The sequence below is a fragment of the Macrobrachium rosenbergii genome, chromosome 56 (assembly GCF_040412425.1).
Source record: "Macrobrachium rosenbergii isolate ZJJX-2024 chromosome 56, ASM4041242v1, whole genome shotgun sequence".
Taxonomy (NCBI): domain Eukaryota; kingdom Metazoa; phylum Arthropoda; class Malacostraca; order Decapoda; family Palaemonidae; genus Macrobrachium; species Macrobrachium rosenbergii.
Window position 1 is genome coordinate 74,923,863 of NC_089796.1, and position 20,000 is coordinate 74,943,862.

Sequence of the window (20,000 nt, forward strand, 5' to 3'; positions counted from 1 at the left end):
TACCTCCGTTCCAGAATGTGACGCACAGAATTGCGACCGAAAAATGAAGGTAATTCCTATTCCATAATCCACCAAACGGTGGCCCGGTTTGGAAAGAAAAATCAGCTGCAATGAAATCTAATTGAACTTTTATCACCTATAATTTCCAAACGAAGATTTTTCTCGACTTCTAATGTTATCCGTGTGTATAAAAAAAAAAAAACTTTTTCACTATGCTAGGTACAGGATTTTCCGTATCCTTGTTTTTTTTCGGGCTTTATTCGTTTTTTTTTTTTTTGGAGGGGGGAGCTTTATTTTTGGCGTCAGTGTCTATATGGCTTTCATTACGTGAACTCACTCGACACCAAACAGTGTTTACACATTTATCAGTTCCGTCGGTTTGGTGCTGAACACTGAAATCACACACACACACTTCTTACAAAAGGTCTGGATTTGGCAATTATTATTATTATTATTATTATTATTATTATTATTATTATTATTATTAAGGAGATGAACCCTATTCATAGGGAACGAGCCCGCAGGGGCCACTGACTTGAAGCTCAAGCTTCCAAAGAATATGGTGTTCATTAAAAAAAGAAAAAAATTAATTAAGAAATATTTAAATAGATAAAAAAGTAATAAAAAAAAGAGATAAAAAAGGTATTAAAAAATAAAGTACGTCCTTGTGTGAGACAAATTAGAAAATAAATAATTTACTTGATTCATGAAAATTTAGATATAAAGCCCAGCCATGAGGCACTTTAAGCCGTACCGTGCTTACGCCACCGAGAGCGAGTGTTGGAGCGGCTGGACAGCAAGATCGAAGAAAGGAAGCGGGAACGGAGGTAAAGTAAAAGGCTAAAAAGTCGGTGCAGCTAGGTGCCGAAGGGACACTGCAAATCACCTTTAGTAATGCCTACAGTGCACCACGTGAGGTGCGCTGAAGCCTCAACTACCCCTAAGGGTACGGGTTAGGGAATGTAATTGCTAATACTTCAATGCTACTTGTAGGCTTCGTTCAAAAAAGTACGTCTGATAAGAAACAAGTAAAAAATCCTTCGGCGCAGTAGAGTTCTCTGTACAGCGTTTAATCAAGGCCACCGAAAATAGATCTACCTTTCGGTGGTCTCGGCATAATGCTGCATGAGCCGCGGCCCACGAATCTTTAACCACGGCCCGGTGGTGGCTTGTCCTCTATCGTTCCTAGATGCACGATCATGGCTAACTTTAACCTTAAATAAAATCAAAACTATTAAGGCTACAGGGCTGCTATTTGGTATGTTTGATGATAAGAGGGTGGATGATTAACACACCAATTTCCATTCCTCTGGCCTCAGTAGTTTTTGAGATACGAGGGCGGACGGACAGACAAAGCCGGCACAGTAGTTTTCTTTTACAGAAGAATACAGGGCCTACCTACTGATAACAAAACTACAATAACTGTCCTGCGGGAACATTTCGCAGTCGTCTAGTGCTATGACTGAATACACAGGCTTGAACCAGGCGCCTGAAATCGGTTGAAACCAGGTTATCTGACCTTTAACATGAATATCGACTACAGGACCTAGTGCAGTGCCTAAATTATACGAACATGTGGAATGCCGTGGGATGTAGCTTCAATTTGCGAATTTGTATATGCAAATGGCACTCGCGCGCATCCACACACAATACACACAAACACACACACACACAATACATATATATATATATATATATATATATATATATAGTATATATATATATATATATATATATATATATATATATATATATATATATATATATATATATATATATATATATATATATATATATATATACTTATATATATATATATATATATATATAGTATATAATATATATATATATACAGATATATATATACGTACCCATATAAGACAATATAACTTACAATTATTTCCTATATATATATATATATATATATATATATATAAAATAAAATAATAAACTAAACAAAACAAAAAACAAAAAAAAACCGAAAAAACTCACAGTGCACGATGAGCTTTTCATTTTCCTATATATATAAAAAAAATAAATGTAGCAAAACCCAAAAATACTAGAAAAAAAAAAAAAAAAACGAAAAAAAACTCACAGTGAACGATGAGCTTGACGGAGGCCAGCAGCGGCTTATCGGTGAGTTTGTTGCGCACTTCGCAGGTGTAGATGGCTCCGTTGTCCGTCGAATTCACGGTGAAACTATAGTCGTTGACGCTCTCGCCGCGGTCACCGTTACCTGGCGTCGATGATCTCGTTGTTCCGGTACCAAACGACCTGGCCCAGGGGATTCCCTCCCCGGGACCTGCAGGTGAGGGTCCTCTTCTCCCCCGCCCGGATGGTCTCGCCCTCGGTGTAACCCGTGATGACGGGGGGGCCCGGGGGATCTGCGGGTAGGAAACAAGGGCATTCATTATACATCGGTGAAAAGGTTTGAAAGGCGTAACGGGAAGAAAATTTGAAAATCTCGCAGCTGCGCTAAGAATCACTTGTTAGGAGAGGTGGAAAGTAAGGTGGGAGAATGAGAATGTCAACGGAGGTGCAGTAAATGGAATGAGAGGAATAGAATAGAATATAGAATTCAGGCCAAAGGCCAAGCGCTGGGACCTATAAGGTCATTCAGCGCTGAAAGGGAAATAGACAGTGAGGAGGTTTGAAAGGTGTAACAGGAGGAAAGCAATAATTGTTATAGAGGGTGGAAAGTCGGATGGAAGAGAATATGAGCGGAGGTACAGTAAAAAGAATGAAAGGGGTTGCAGCTAGGGGCCGAAGGGACGCTGCAAAGACCCCTAAGTAATGCCTACAGTGCACCATTTGAGGTGCACTACCTTACCCGCTACGGGGATGAAAGGGGTTGCAGCTAGGGGACGAAGGGACTCTGCAAAAGAACCTTCAGTAATGCCTACAATGCACCGCATGGGGTGAACTGGTGGCACTTCCCCATGCGTGGTATATGTAATATGTGTGTGTATGTGTGTATACATATACATAATATATATATATATATATATATATAATATATATATATATATATATATATATAGATATATATATATAGAGAGAGATATAGATATATATGGATATATATATATATATATATATATATATATATACTTATATATATATATATATACTTATATAATATATATATATATATATATATATATGCCTATATATATATATATATATATATATGTTATTACAGTGTATGTGTGCTTTTGTGTATATATCTAAGAGCTTGAAGTTAAAGAAGTTGCTATAAAATATGGAAAACCAGCAAGAAAAAGGGTAAAAAAAATCATACAAGGCAAGCAAAATTCCAGGAATACCTTGTGAACCACGACTATTCTGACGCAAGAATGATCGATGAAAGTAAAGGACAGACGTGGATTCAGTTGACATTAACTTTCTCCTTCAGCGTAAATAATTCAGATGAGAGAGAGAGAGAGAGAGAGAGAGAGAGAGAGAGAGAGAGGTCTTGAAAGAGAGACTTGAAGATCTACTTAAGAGAAACGTGGAGCTGTGTGTGTGGGTGTGGGTGGGCGGGTGGGTTGTGTTTCGAAATCCTACTGCCAACAATTGCTTTGTCATTTCTCCGAAGCCACATCTATTGAGTGAATAGCATATTCATCAACATTGCAAATTACGAATTCACTAAGATGTCTTGGTCGTTTGTAATAGGTGTGTCACGATCTTTCTCTACTGTTACTATTTTGGGTAAAATATCTGATAAATTCGTTACCCTTTTTTCCTTCCTCTGGTGACCCATACACAACCAGGTCAACTGAAGGACGGAGGGTCAAGATCTAGACACGGACCTAACAACTGAAATGGCGGCAGCAAAATTTAATTTCAAGTAAAGCCTTGGATATGTCTATCATGCAAAAATCTATGGACAAATATTAAACATTTTTATAAGACAAATATGGAAAAGCTTCTTATACTTATAAAAGTCTTACAAAGACGCTTGAAATTAACTGCGTACAACTGTTTACACAGCAGAGAGAGAGAGAGAGAGAGAGAGAGAGTTGAGAGAGAGAGTAACTGCGTACAACTGTTTCAACAGCAGAGAGAGAGAGAGAGAGGGCTGAAAAGTAACTGCATTACAACAGTTTACAACAGCAGCGAGAGAGAGAGAGAGAGAGAGAGAGAGAGAGAGAGAGAGAGAGAGAGACTGAAAAGTAACTGCGCACAACTGTTTGCAACAGCAGCAAGAGAGAGAGAGAGAGAGAGAGAGAGAGAGAGAGAGAGAGAGAGAGAGAGGGGTCACTCTACAAACGAAACAACTAATTACGAGCGCTTGTTAATGTATGACATTAAATCCACTGGTTCTTTGGATCTCAAATAAATAGCCCGGTCCAATTACAGCTTCTGAGGGGAAAATCTACAAAAGACGCCGAACGGGAGGAGGGAAATAACAAACGCAATGGTAAATCAAGCAGTAAATTTAACTCTCGCAGCCGGGCAACAATAACAACAAATCGCATTAAGGGTAAAGAACACGGGTTCTGAGAAAATAAGACGAGACGTCGCTCTTGTGACTGACTTCTTTTTCTTTTATATAAAAACTGTCATTCGTAATAACTGTCGCAAGGTACTGTGACAACTGTAATTAACATTATTAAACAGTTTACAATGCAGAGTAAATTTAGCTAAGTACGTAATATAAAACGCAGTTTTTCAATAGTGAAACAAATCTGGACGTAGTTTTTAAATAATGATACGAATCTGGACGTAGTTCTCAAATAATGGAACAAATCTGGACGTAGTTTTTCAATAATGAAAAAGCCTGAACGTACTTTTTCAATAATGAAATAAATCTGGACATAGTTTTTCAATATGAAAAAAATCTGGGCGTAGTTTTTAAATAATCAAACAAATCTGGACGTAGTTCTCAAATAATGAAACAAATCTGGACGTAGTTTTTCAATAATGACACAAATCTGAACGTACTTTTTCAATAATGAAATAAATCTGGACATAGTTTTTCAATAATGAAACAAATCTGGGCGTAGTTTTGTAATAATGAAACAAATCTTGGTGTAGTTTTTCAATAATGAAACAAACCTGAACGTAGTTTTTCAATAATGAAACAAATCTGAACATAGTTTTCAATAACGAAATAAACCTGAACGTTGTTTTTCAACAATGAAACAAAGTTGAGCGTAGTTTTTCAATAATGAAACAAACCTGAACGTAGTTTTTCAATAATGAACCAAATCTGAACGTTGTTTTTCAACAATGAAACAAATCTACACGTAGTTTTCCTGGACGTAGTTTTTCAATAATGAAACAAACCTGAACGTAGTTTTCCAGTAATAAAACGAATCTAAACGTAGTTTTTAAATAACAGAAACAAATCTCCTCAGATAACTTATCTTGGGTGTAAATGTATTTTTTCAATCACTGTAACGACCGTAACTGCAATGCAAGCAGTCTGAAGCAATGTTATACCTAAGTTGGGTGGGTCGTGTAAATACTATTAACAAAAATGTGAAACAAGACGTAGTTATGCAGCAACATATCAGCATTCATAAATTAGCAGAACACAATTTCAGCAGAGCAGAATAATGGGTGAAAAGCTAACGTCTAATTAGGGGATAGAAAACTCCAGAACATCAACAATTAGGGAGATAGGAGCGTAACAGGCTACACAATAAACGCTACAGCACCTGGACCAGTTAACTTACAATTTGTATGAAAAAGCTGCTCTAGATATTACAATTTTAATGAAAATGCTGCTCTACATACTACAATTTTAAAGAACATATTGTTCAAGATATTAAAAAGAGTTTCTGGAATAATATAACATAGTACAAAGCAATTACGGTACTGTGGCTATTCAAGGTCTTGAAACAAACCCCTGTACATTTTTTTTTAATAAATCTCATGTCGATATCAACATTTGCATTATGAATATTACCTATATGAGAGAATATGAATTTAACAAGTACCAAAAAATGAATGATACAGTGGACACAAACAGAAAACTGAAAAAATGCAAAATTTTCGAAATTGTGATATGCCACCTATTGGGCTCTTGAAACACTAATACACAGGTTACTGCAGTTTCAGAATGATTCTTAAATACTTTATTTTGGGGGTTCCATTTGCAGTATCTGCAAAATCAGTAGTAAGTCAAGGGAAAACTGCAGTATCTTCCATTTTTCTCAGTTCTGTATTTTTGCAGGTACTGCAGCCATCCATTTTAGGGCAGACTACCTATAAATACTCATAACCTACCGAATTTCACAATCATCCACAGCTCAATAAAAACGAACCCTGAACACCCAGGAAAAGGTGCTGTGATGAAATTGCACACAGCACACGCAAAACAACAGCAAAAAAAAAAAAAAAACAGCAATCTCACTTACACTGCACTGATATCTTGACGGACGCCCTCATGGGCGAGTTCAGCGCTGGGTGGTAAGCCACGCATGCGTAGTGCGACTCGTCGTCATTGGCAGACAACCGCAGATTCACCTTCGACACCAGATGGTGTCGCAGTCGCTGCGACGACTCCATGTGGGTGTCCTCCCGGGTTTCTGGAAAGGAGAAGCTGAATGTAAACAATTGTGGTCCGCCTAACTATGCTATAAGTGCAGTACATGTGAATTTTGGAATAAGAAATGCAGTACATGTAAATTTTGAAATAAGAAATACGGAACATGTAAATTTTTAAATAAGAAAGACAGTACATATAAATTTTTAAATAAGAAAGACAGTTGAATTAGGTGAAAACAGGTGTATGGTTAATACAATTCCTCCACTCACTGCTTGTCGAAACCAGCTTAACAGTTTAAAGCTGGGCAGAGCATCGTGCCAATGAGAGACCTACCGATTCTAATAAGAGAAAACTGCATATCATTCAACTATTCGAAGGCCAAACCATTAGTTACGCAACTCGAAATGGCTCCATGAAAGAGGAAAATTCCATTCAATGACTCTTACCAATTGAATGGTATTTTCCTCTTACTAATTCGCAGAGGGTAAACAGTTAAAAAACATACTTAAAATTTAGAAAATGGTTGCATAAACTAATTACTTCCTTCGCTGGTGCCCACAGCCAATACACATTCAGATTACGTAAGAAGCAAATAGGTGAGTTTACGTTCGCTCTCTGATGGAAAACAAAATTTATTCATCTTATTAAAATGAAACAACTGGACTGTCAAATATGCTGTCGGGAAATGACGATATTAGCTGTGATACAAAAGATATGGTATTAATAATTGGATAGATTTACGATGCAACAAACTGAATTCGATGCTAGTAGACAAAGAACGATATAAAGGGCCGCTTTTGAAGGACATGTGAAAAGCCTCAACATCCAGTGGTGAGACTAGATGGATATATATATATATATATATATATAGTATATATATATATATATATTATATATATATATTCATATATATATATATATATATATATATATATATATATATATACCACCATATATATATATATAATATATATATACATATTCATATATATATATATATATATATATATATATATATATATATATATATATACCTGTTCCAGGTATTCATATTACTCAATTCAGGCTTCAATAAGCGGATGGTTTAGATTCAGATTCTTCAATTTACATAGTACAAGCTTTTGAAGACCTAATCTCCTTCAAGTACCAAATAATATGAACAATATATATATATATATATATATATATATATATATATATATATATATATATATATATATATATACAAACACACACACACACATAGTGACTCGTTTCTCAGTTGTTACTGGATAAACTTGACCGTGACTGCTGTCATGCTCTCCTCTGAAGGCATCCTTGTTAAATCAAAAATGTTTTTCGCAAAAACACCAACAGACTGATAGATTAACAGACAGGGCGGATGCACAGACATAAATATCACGCGTGGAAATCATAAGGAAAAACTCCCAGATTAAAAACTAACATAAATAAATTTCTCTCCTGGCGCTGCTGGAAAGGTCATGAGATGAATCTCAGAGAGAGAGAGAGAGAGAGAGAGAAGAAACTTCCTGTATTTAGATAAGGTTCATTACCTAACTCTGCCGTGCCCAGGATGCTCCCATGATTATGTCAAAAGTGGAAGAGAGAGAAGAGAGAAGAGAAGACATTATGCTTTACTCTGTTATTTTGAGTTATCTCTTTATCAGACATTATGCTTTACCCTGTTGATACGAGGTTATCTCCGTATTCTATCCACTGCATTCTATTTCTACCACAACCTCCACAAAACTTCTATTCCTTTCATTCTAATTCATTCCTTTTGTTCGCACTTCTTCTTCTCCCTTTCATTCCTCAGTTCTACTATTTCATTCCGTCCTTTCTTTCATCTGCCTTTCATCCGACCTTTTTTTTTTTTATTTCTGGCACTCGCACGTACGCATTTCGTTATTCTTTTATTTCTTTTCTGATCTTTTTTCCTCTTTTTCTTTTTTTTTTTTTGGCTTCAGAATTAATCTAGCTCGGGCAAGGATTCCCCCCCCCTCCCCCGTCCCCCTGTGCCAGAATGCCGATGCCGATCCTATATAAGGATTCCCGCGAAGAAAATTACGGTGGTTCCTTCATTCCTGGAGGAGCCGTTTAATGCGTATACCGAAACGTTCTTTGGGGTGGGATGGGAAGGGAAGGGGAGGGGAGGGGAGGGAGGGGAAGGGAAGGGGAGGGGGCAAGGTGATAAAGCTACCGTGTGTGTGTGTGTGTGTGTGTACGGTCATGTGTGTGTACAGGGAAAGGGAGCATCAGTGTATAGTTACATTCCTCTGTCGATCTATCATTACTAGGTTGCGGGATGGTGGGGAATCGATGCATTGAGTTACAGGTCGATAGAATTGAAGGAAAGAGAATTATGCACTAGGTGAAGAAGAGAGAGTAAATCTGCGGTTACAGATGCAGGTTACTGGCAAGCTGCGTGAAGATAGCAATTACCGATATGCGAGAGACCGAGATCAATCCGCGGAGGGAGAAAAGACTTAGGCCGTTTCTTGGTGAAATTACTGTGCCTTTCATGATGTAAACATTGAATTAGGTACCTGGTCGTTTGTCGACTGTATTGGGTCCAGCCAGGTGTAAAAAGGAATGTGGTTTGCAAACTCATACCAAAAGAATGGCCTAGAAACTGAATATTAACACACATTGAAGCCACCAACCCTAAGTGCAAAGCAGTTAAGTAACACTTATACACACATACACATATATAATATATATATATATATATATATATATATATATATAATGTGTGTGTGTGTGTGATAACTATATATCTATATACAGTACATAATTCAAACAGGTTTCAGGTAGGTTGTCTTACACAAACCAATAATTACTTCAATTTCATAATATTACTGCTGAATTACACACACACACATACACATACACACACAAACACACACACACACACATACATATATATATATATATATATATAGAGAGAGAGAGAGAGAGAGAGAGAGAGGAGGCAAAAATACTGTAAGTCAATTAGACACATACAACACCACAATAGTAACCTTTCCTTATCGCATGCCATGACAACTTGAAAAAAAATTCGAATCTCTTTTGCAATCAAGAAAGAGAAAAATTAATACAATAGCCCTGCTACAGAAAAGACAAAAAAAGTTGCCCAGCGGACGAAGACGGGAAGTCTCGTATTTCAAGTTTAAAATAAATCTACTTCCGTCAGAACAAAATGAAGAACTAGGCACTAGCAAGCAACACGAAGAACTTGGCCCTAGCAAGCAACATGGAGAACTAAGCCCTAGCAATTGTTACCTCTCCAACATTGGCACACATTCTCTCTCTCTCTCTCTCTCTCTCTCTCTCTCTCTCTCTGATATTGTTTAATCAACGTTTTTTATTTAATTTTTAAATACATGTACAATTTAAGCTCACAATGATGCAATACACGTATTCAAGAAATCTGTGGGAGAGAAAAACAATAAAGTATTGAAAGGGTTAATGCTGCAGCATCACGTGAGAGGATAAAACTAAATAAGGACGCAAAGATTTCTTACATGATTTTTGCCGTGTTGAGCACATATGCGCGCGAGTGTCTCGGCATTCCAATCTTTAACTTCCTTCGTTTCGCTTTGACAAAAAAATGAAACATCACAATGCATTTAAGTTGCAGTGAGACCCATGATCATTCGTTCAGCTATTTCTTAAACCGTAAGAGATGCTCCTGTGCTGTATTCACTAATTACGACACTAAATACTTTAACTTGAATGTATCGTAGCATACGACCCTCGGGAATGAAAAATTATTTCTTAAACTTATTTCTTAAACGTTCGTTATCCCGGAACCAGTCTGGGATGAAAAGATATGTATGGATTGACATCCATTCTTTTTTTTTTTTTTTTTAGCGTAAACAACAGTCCAAAAAAGCACGTAGGCATTACGGAATGCGTTTCATATTTCTGGACACGAAAATAAAAATTCTGCCATTCTAGTGACTTTCAAAGCCAAAATTACGTCATTTATTTTGATTTTACTTGGAATTTTTTTTTTTTTACTTTTTTTTTTTTTTTTTTTTTTAGCAAGGGCAGAACGTCCCACGGCCCCAGGAATGAAATGTGTACGATGCATGTGTTCTCCGTAATCTAATAAATCCACAAATCGCGCGGGCACATTTGTACTGGCGTAACTCTAAAATATTCCCCAAAACAAGTCTTGGTAATAAATATACGAAAATAAATGTATGAGGGTTGGACGCTGGTTAAACCCTACGCTGTAATAAATATTTTCAAAAATAAGGTGTAGTTTACCGACCATTTTTTGTTTTTATGCTAAATAACTCACAGCTGATGCCACATAATACCCGTTTGCTTTGGTACACGAATTAGAAGGGCATTCATAACCTTTGGTCATAGGCGAGAGGCCACACGATTAGAAAATCAAGAAATTTTGAAAATGAAGTTTAAGAAGCTGTACTGTGAGAGGTAACTCAATGGTGCCCATAAGAGCAATGTTCTACCACATTTTGATAATGCTGTTTTTTCCTTAATTCCCTAGAAACTTGCTGAGAGTTCTTCTAAGATATCCATATTTTGAGTATAATATATCTATATATATATACATATATGTAATTGTAATATACAATGCCCCCTTAGCTACTCAGATTCTTCGAGTTTTTTGAATATGCTCTGTCAATTACAAAGCCTTAAGATTCAAGTGCAAGAAATATGAAGATATTATGATGCCTGGTAGCGGAAACGAACCCGGTCCCATAATCACAACGGGATCACGTCGCCGACCTGAACCCGTTGTGATTATGGGACCCGGGTTCGTTTTCCGCTACCAGGCATCATAATATCATTATATTTCTTGCACGTGGGATCTTATGGCTTTGTAGTGACAAGCGTATCCAAAAAAGCGCGAAGAATTCGAGAAGTTAAGGGGGCATTGTGAATATTAAATTACATATGTCTGATAAAAAAAGTGACCAGTAGGATTCTATACACACACACACACACACACACACACACACACACACACACACACACACATATATATATATATATATATATATATATATATATATATATATATATATATATATACATATACACACTTTTATAAATATATACATACATACAGACATACACACTTATACAGTTTATGAACCCAAATGATAATATATAGATAGCAGATATATATATATATATATATATATATATATATATATATGTAATAACTGTGTGTATATATATATATATATATATATATATATATATATATATACATATATATATATACATACATACATACACACATACATACATACATACATACACACACATTTTGGAAAGAGATGAATTACCTCACTGTTACAACCTTTGAAACATGAAAACATTCATATACGCAGAGCTCATTTATTTCGAAGCATTTATTTATATTATGTGAACACCTGACAGCATACAACATATTACTTTACGTAACCTTCTGTATGTGGCTAAATGTTGAGAACGTCTCTTTAACATTTACATTAAATACACATTATCAATAATGGCCGGGTTGAACGGGGGCGGGGTTGAATTTCACCTTGTTTCATTCACGTTACGCAACTAATGAAAACCGAAATTATTATTATTATTTTTGGAGCGCATCAAATATTACGAGAGAGTTTTTTTTTTTTTATTTAAGCCTAATTGATTTGACGCAACAATCACCTAATGAAAAATTTTTTTCAATAATTTCAGGAGTCATATCATGTATTAATAATTAACGTGCCGGACAATCGGCAGCATACATTACTGAAACGAACTTAATGGCCATGAGAATACCATGGAACGCTTCACGCCACCGGTAATGACATTTCAGTTTTTTATTTTTTTTTTTCGACTAAAAAAAAACCGATCTTCAGTGAACCGTAAATGGAATCTGCATATTTCCGTAATTATATCTCGCTGTCAGTTTTCTATTTCAGTTTTAAAGTCCAATGTAGATGCATGCTTCCCTCGGCGAAAAAACAAACACTTGTGACAGATACCTGAAGTTAAACTTCTATACTATTCCTATCAAGAGTTGTAATTTCGCCTTGTGGTAATGAATGATACCTCAAAACGGTGATCTAAGGGCAATGAACTCAACATGAAACTTGACGCCTTCCAGCTCCGGGCCAGCCGTTGTCACCATCTGCCCATATATAAATATACAGTAAATAAAAATATATCAATTAATATATAAATACGCAAATGTCTGCAGATGCCCGAGCATCCCCTTTCAGCAACTTAATTGGGGTTTTTCCCAGCAGTAAAATGTCCCTTAGTTTCCTGCTGCCGTCTCAACCCTTCCTTAAATTAGTCATTTTTTATTGCATGGTTACACCAGTAACAATAATAATTAACACAGAAGAGTAAAAATTACTATTAACAATACAGAGTAAATGTTACCCGTAACAATAATAATTAACACTACAGAGTAAAGATTACTAGTAGGCTACCAATAATCAACACTATAAAGATTACCAGTAGCAATAATTAACACTATAGATTACCAGTTCCAACAATTAACACTGTAGAGTAAAGATTACCAGTACCAATAATTAACACTACAGAGTAAAGATTACTAGTACCAATAATCAACACTATATAGTAAAGATTACTGGTAACAATAATAATTAACACTGCAGAATAAAGATTACCAGTATCAATAATTATCACTATAGAGTAAAGATTACCAGTAACAATAGTAATCAACACTATAGAGTAAAGACTACCAGTACCAATAATTATCACTATAGAGTAAAGATTACTAGTAACAGTAATGATTAACAATACAGAGTAAAGATGAAAGGTGTAGTGTGAATGCAGAACATTTCCCCGTGAATCTTGCTTATTTCCCCCAAGTTAATGATAACAATTTGGGGGCAAAACTATTCCCGATAATTGCTGGTAGTAAGCGAATCGACGAAACCACGAGAGAAACAGTGCAGCTAAATGTGATAATATTCAACAACAAAACCTGGAATAACAGGTCATATGGGGGAGATAATGGGAGCAGGAAAACCCATAACGCAAACCACAGATATAGTTAGCAAAAATTCGACCCAACTGACAGACTCGATTTGTTTCCATGGCCCCACAATGCCAAAGAGCGATTCCACGATAACCGTGGTTATAACTGTTATCATGGCTGTGGTCGTTTCGCAAAGCATTCGCTAAGGTGCGCATGACTGTGTACTCGGAGTATTTAAGAAAATGTGACACCCAATCGTCCCTTTTTTTGGAAAATGTAAGCGAGAGTTTAATCGAATTGCACGTGCATATAAACCACATGCACCCAAAGTTAGCGATATACTCATGGACAGGGCCTTAACCCACAGCAATAAAGCCAAACCCTGACTACGCATGCGCGCGATAAATCAATGTCAGGTGCCTAATCACTCCTGCGCCTGTATTTTCAATTTCGCCGGGGGAAGCGCGCAACAATTTAATTCACGCCAATAAGTTCACAAACTCATAAAATGCGGTTCTATCTCTCGAAACATACCGATCTCATCACTTTCAGGTGCTTGAAACAAGTGCTCACGCGCGAATATGGACAAATGTATTTAACGTGTCCATGCACGTGTACAGCATGGGCGCACGTATTGACATCCTGAAAATGCGAAATACTTATTAATTACATTTTTGCACAGGGGCTGACAAGCTGTTAATACAGTCTTTCTCTTTACATTTCTGCAACTTGCCCCATCTCATCAGAACCTGAAATCTGAGTTAAACACAAGTGTAGAAGCGAGTCTGAAATGTACAGCATTTAATTGTAATACTTCAAGAACCTGAACTCTGAGTTAAACACAAGACTAAGAAGCGAGTTTGAAATAGACAGCATTTAATTGTAATATTTCAGTCACTCGATTTTTCGAAAAATAAATTTCACAGCACACTTGCCCCTTTTCAAGTGTGTTTTTGAATAACCTCAGGGCACAAGAAAGCCCCCCGCCAGTTTTATCTCCTTTCAGTAAAATACGAAAAGAACGACTCCCCAAAACAACAACCAACAGCGGAAGGACCACCGAACGCCCACCAGTATTGGAAACAGCCCGCCGAACTCCCCGAAAATAATGACCAACCAAAATTATATAACGGCGCTAAACGTCTAACCATAAATAGTGCGACGCGGTACAAAAGCATGGCGTAAAATTATAATATATTTCGATTTATATCGAACGCACATAGTTGCGTAATAAATATAAGTGATGTGGGCACCGCCACATAGTTTCACGATAAAGCCAATCAGACCGTGTAAATGCGCACATCCCTCAAAAATGGGGCAGTTCACATGCCCGGGAAAAATCATCCCGCAACTCTGCGTGGAAATAAATACACGCTCACTCATATATATATGTATGTGTGTGTGTATATGTATATATATATATATATATATATATATATATATATATATATATATATATATATATATATATTTATATATATAATATATATATGAGTGTATATATATATATATATATATATATATATATATATATATATATATATATATATACACACACACACACACACACACACACACATATACATACACACACACACACACACACACACACACACACACACACACGCGCGCACACACACACACGTACCTTAATCCGAGTGCACTGAGAAATAAAACAGGAATTACACAGATATCCATTCTTACCATTTGTATACATACATAACCAAGACATGAAATTATAAGACGCCGGTGTTTGTTTCCCGAGAGCGAGCTTGCGCGATCGCAAAGTTTCGGGAGTTCCCGTGGACAAACAAACACCGATTCTCAGCCAGATCGCCAAATAACAATAACACGGCGTAACTTCGGGTAAACAGGGGGGCAGAAGTAAAGGAAGAAAGTTCTTAGCGAACTTCTGCTTCGCAGTTTTAACAGGAATTTCGGTTTCATCAATAAAATACCGTTTTTCAAGCGCTTGTGAGTGATGAATATTGAGTCTTATAATAACGAGTATGCCCATAACGTAAGAGACGTTTCGTAACGCCTCGAACGGAGGGCAGCTTCTTTCAACATATTCATTAAGTAGCCAGCGGCCACACCGGGCCTTACCTCGGCATGGACGACGGCAAATTTAAACCTGCAAATCCAATATTGGTACACTATCGTAGTTACACACAAAATAAAAATGTATGGATACATTTAAGAATTATATTTAGCAGGGTAATTTAGACAATTTTAAAACCAACGGTACAAAGTTGATGCATTTAGTTGATGGATTTATCTCTCTCTCTCTCTCTCTCTCTCTCTCTCTCTCTCTCTCTCTCTCTCTCTCTCTCTCGTATTCAGTTCACAATTGAATTGACCAGAGTTCTTTCCCCATCCCGGAAGATGGGGGGAAGGTATGAGCACATTTCCTTAAAATCCACAATCATAAAATATTCATAAGATAGGGTTCTCTCTCTCTCTCTCTCTCTCTCTCTCTCTCTCTCTCTCTCTCTCTCTCTCTCTCTCTCTCTCTCTCTCTCCAGGAAAGAGAAGGGAAAAGGAGGGAGTGAACGCAACATGTATATCCATTCAATGTGCTTTGTCAAAGCATGCGACATCTTTGCAAGCAACATCCGTGCAAGATGAGACGGTTTAGCGAGAAGTATTTTTATGTTTGTTTCTCGAAATCCTAATCTTCTTACGATAAACATAATGCCAGAAATTCTCACGGCAATACCCTAACTAATATCCGTTGGTAACGTGGTACAAAAAATGAAAAGCGTTTTCCATAATTAATCTTATGTATTTTTGAAAATGAGTGTTTCACACACATAAAATCAATAATATTCAACGTGTGAATTAGTAGCAAGAGATGATGATGATGATGATTATTATTATTATTATTGATAATTTCCCAAGACAATTATTTCACTGCCTCATCTAGATTCTCGCAGGAGTCTACGAATGAATTATTCTTGAATACGACTGAAAACTTGGAATAGTGCAAAGCAAGCATTTATGCATACAGCACCCGGGGACATAGAAGTTCTATGAAACACACCTTTAACCCAAGACATGAAAAAAAGGGGAGGGCGAGGAGCTCCAGTGGATCACAGCGGGACAAAACCCGTGAAAATCGCAGAGCGATCCCATGCAAAAGGCATTACCCAGACAGACTTCCATGCAAAGTCATTCAGGCGGTGTTTTTTTCTTTAAAAACACGCGCACACAAACATGGAGACTCGTGCAAATATACGCAAACGCCCCCGGCCGCCCGCAAGCACACAAGCAGCCGTAAATACAAAGGCAAAATCACACTGCTCGAATAACTGATGTAAATAACGCCTGACGAATAAACAAACCGGAAAGCAATGAGTTTCTAGCACCCAATAAATGTCCGGCTCTCCATAAACGTCCGGAAACGACATAAACGTCCCGGTCGCCGACAGCTCTCTCAGGAAAACCGAGCGGAGAAAAAGACCCCGTGGAAAACTCGGCCTCCCGCCTGCACCGAAGGGGTAAAGGACGCCTCGTCTCTGGTTCTGGGTTTTCTCGCTCGGTGCGGCCTCCAGGCGGCAGAAAAACGCGACGCCCTCACTTTTAAACCTCTTGGGCTCGTCTCGGATCGTCTGTGGCATGGCCTGGGATATATCTTGCCCGGAATTACTTTGATCTGTATTTTTATTTTTGTTATTAATTTGATTTGCATCTATATTTTTATTATTATTTTTATTTTTATTTATATCTGTATCTTTATTTTTATTTTATTTATATCTATATTTTTATCTTTATTTACTTCTACATTTTTATTTTTATTTTATTTATAATTATACATATATACACACATATAATTTATATATATTATTTATATATAATGCATATATATACATATATTTTATATATAAATTTATATATATTATTTATATATAATACACATACATACATGCAACAACTATTTCCCTTTTACGGAGGAAGGGGCGGTGCCGGAAGAACAGAAAAAAAAAAAGAATAAAACGTTACAGCTCCTCAAAGTCTCAGGGAATAAGGTTCTTACTCCATACATTTTCTTGCAAACGAGATCCCACTGGTCTAACAATGAGATACGGCAGCCTCTGAATACGTACTCTTGAACACACAGACGCTTTTAAGTTTCACAGTCCACGAAAAACGTAATCGCCATCGTTTTGCTAGACGTCAGCAGAGAAGCACAAATACTCGGCGTATTGTCCTTCGGGCTCGTTAGTACTTTCCGCAGAACCCTTGGGGCTGTTTTCCTTTGCTAGGAAAACAGGAAGTATTTCAGAATAAAGAAAATAGCACTCCAGTGAATATGCCAGAATACAACTAATATTTTCCAAAAAAGATTAATAAAATAAATAAATAAATAAAGTAAATGACGTAAGAGCGCAGTGATGCCAAACTTGAAATATGCCAGGCAAAATCACCTTTCGGTGCGATTAAACTAAACTCGAATACAGTCATAACATCATTCCTGGAACACTTCTTAAGCACGACAATGGCATGCTGTATATGTTCTACAAAACCTAATAACTATATCTCCGGAAACGCGTAATCGCCATATGCCCACCTTAACTGTTCGCTTATGGTTTCAGTTCTACATAGAACGTAACTCCAAATAATAGTCGATTTCGGCAGAGAGAGAGAGAGAGAGAGAGAGAGAGAGAGAGAGAGAATGCAAGTGAGAAGATGGTGAAAGAGAATTAAACTGGAACCGTTTCCAAAAGGGGAATTCCAAGCGAGCCGCAGAATATTAAAAAAAATGTTACTGTAATTATATTATTAAGCATCAAGCGTGTATAACAATATCCCAGAACTCATCCATGGCTAATTGCTATCACCGATGCTTACTGGACTTAAAATACATTTCCCGAAATTCCTGAACTGGAGGGGTGAGGGATAGGGTGGGGAAGGGAGGCCGGGGAATGGAGGCAGATGAGTAGAGCCACGGGAATGGGGGGTGGGGGGGATACCGGTAGGTGTTACTGTGATATTGCATCCGGGGAGGAAAAGAATACAGGAATGGACCTTGCTTTCTAAAATGCGTGCCATATGATGCCAAATGAATTCCTCCCGTCAATTTCAATTTCTATTCCCCTGAAGTCTGAATTACTGGAGCGCGACCTCTCGCTGATATTTCTATATCTTTGTTATGGCCGTCTCCTCTCCAGCGTTATTCTGGGAATCCTGGAGCTGGAACGCTGTAGTACTGCTATTCGGACTAACGTAATAAAATGAAGGTTCGGGAATCGAGCATCGGTTTTTAAAACACGGGGAGGAGGAGGAGGAGTCGCGAATCAACAGCATTAATCTTTCTGAATTAATCTCCTCTACATTTCTATGTCGTATTCGGGTATATATATTTTTTCTTTTATCCTGTTTAGGCCTTCTGAATGTAATTTCAATACTGTCACAATACTACAGGTTATGCATGTCAAATTAAAACTGCTTTTTTTCTGCCATTCGGAATACTTTTCCATTCCACTTGTATCCGGTATTTCTACTTTGATTCTGAGTCTCCACCTCCTTATTCCACCAAAGTTTTTTTTCCTCAACTCCACTGAAAAAAAAGTTAAAAAGTTTTACATCTCTCCTGACCCCCTTCAAACAACTAAATTCCAAGTCGTTTCCTCTGGAAAAAATAGAACTTGACGTCAATCCCACACAGATTCATCTAAATATTCTTAGCTCTTTTAATCAATAATACCTTCAGGACAAATGGAATTCTCGAGTTGTAAATGCAAAATTTTCACGAAAACATCGTTAAATATTTTGCATACAAGGGGTAACAATTCCACGCTTGTATCTCTCCTGGCACGAGAAAGAAAGCTTTTCCTTCAGGCACCTCAGCTGCTGCTGTGGTGATACATTTCTGAGAAGTAGAGAAGACAAATAACGTTGGTTAAAGCTGGCACAGTTGAGACACTGAGCTTGAGAGTCGACCAATCAGCGTCAAATGTGAAGTATAATCTATAATCTACCAATACCTATTTCAGTGGCATTACGTGCAAGCAATTCAAATGGTCAGGTTTAGGAAACGGCATATAGCCACTGTTGAATTCAGAGGAACACTACGCTGCTCAGTAACATAAGCCGGTGGTCAAAGAAAGTAAACCAATACCTACTTCAGTGGCATTACATGCAAGCAATTCAAGTGGTCAGGTTTAGGAAACGGCATATAGCCACTGTTGAATTCATAGGAACACTTCGCTGCTCGGTGGTCAAAGAAAGTAAGTCTAAAATCAGTTATGGATCACAGCCTAATTGCGGGAGAAATTTAATGGGTATGTGATAATGAGTCACATTCAAAAACAACTTTATAATGGAAGCGCATAAACGCTGAATGTCTTTCGTAAAAATGAAAACCAACAGATCCCTTATAAATTCTTTATACTTTTCCACCATTTTATGAAATGCTAACTTCAAGAAGAGCAATTTCTCCTTCATTTACCTCTAATATATGTCAAGAATACATTATAGTGTAAAAACAGAAAATTAAATCACTATAGTTTTTATTTTGAAAACTTCCAC

At 37.0% G+C, this 20,000-nt stretch overlaps 1 protein-coding gene across 1 annotated transcript in view; it reads right to left on the reverse strand.

The window, feature by feature from the left end:
* The window catches only part of LOC136836270 (nephrin-like), a 524,495-nt gene that overhangs the window by 170,271 nt on the left and 334,224 nt on the right, over positions 1-20,000 (reverse strand). Inside the window, 3 exon segments of the mRNA XM_067100298.1 lie at positions 2,096-2,228; positions 2,230-2,384; positions 6,372-6,542. Of these exon segments, the coding sequence (XP_066956399.1) occupies positions 2,096-2,228; positions 2,230-2,384; positions 6,372-6,542 (459 nt within the window).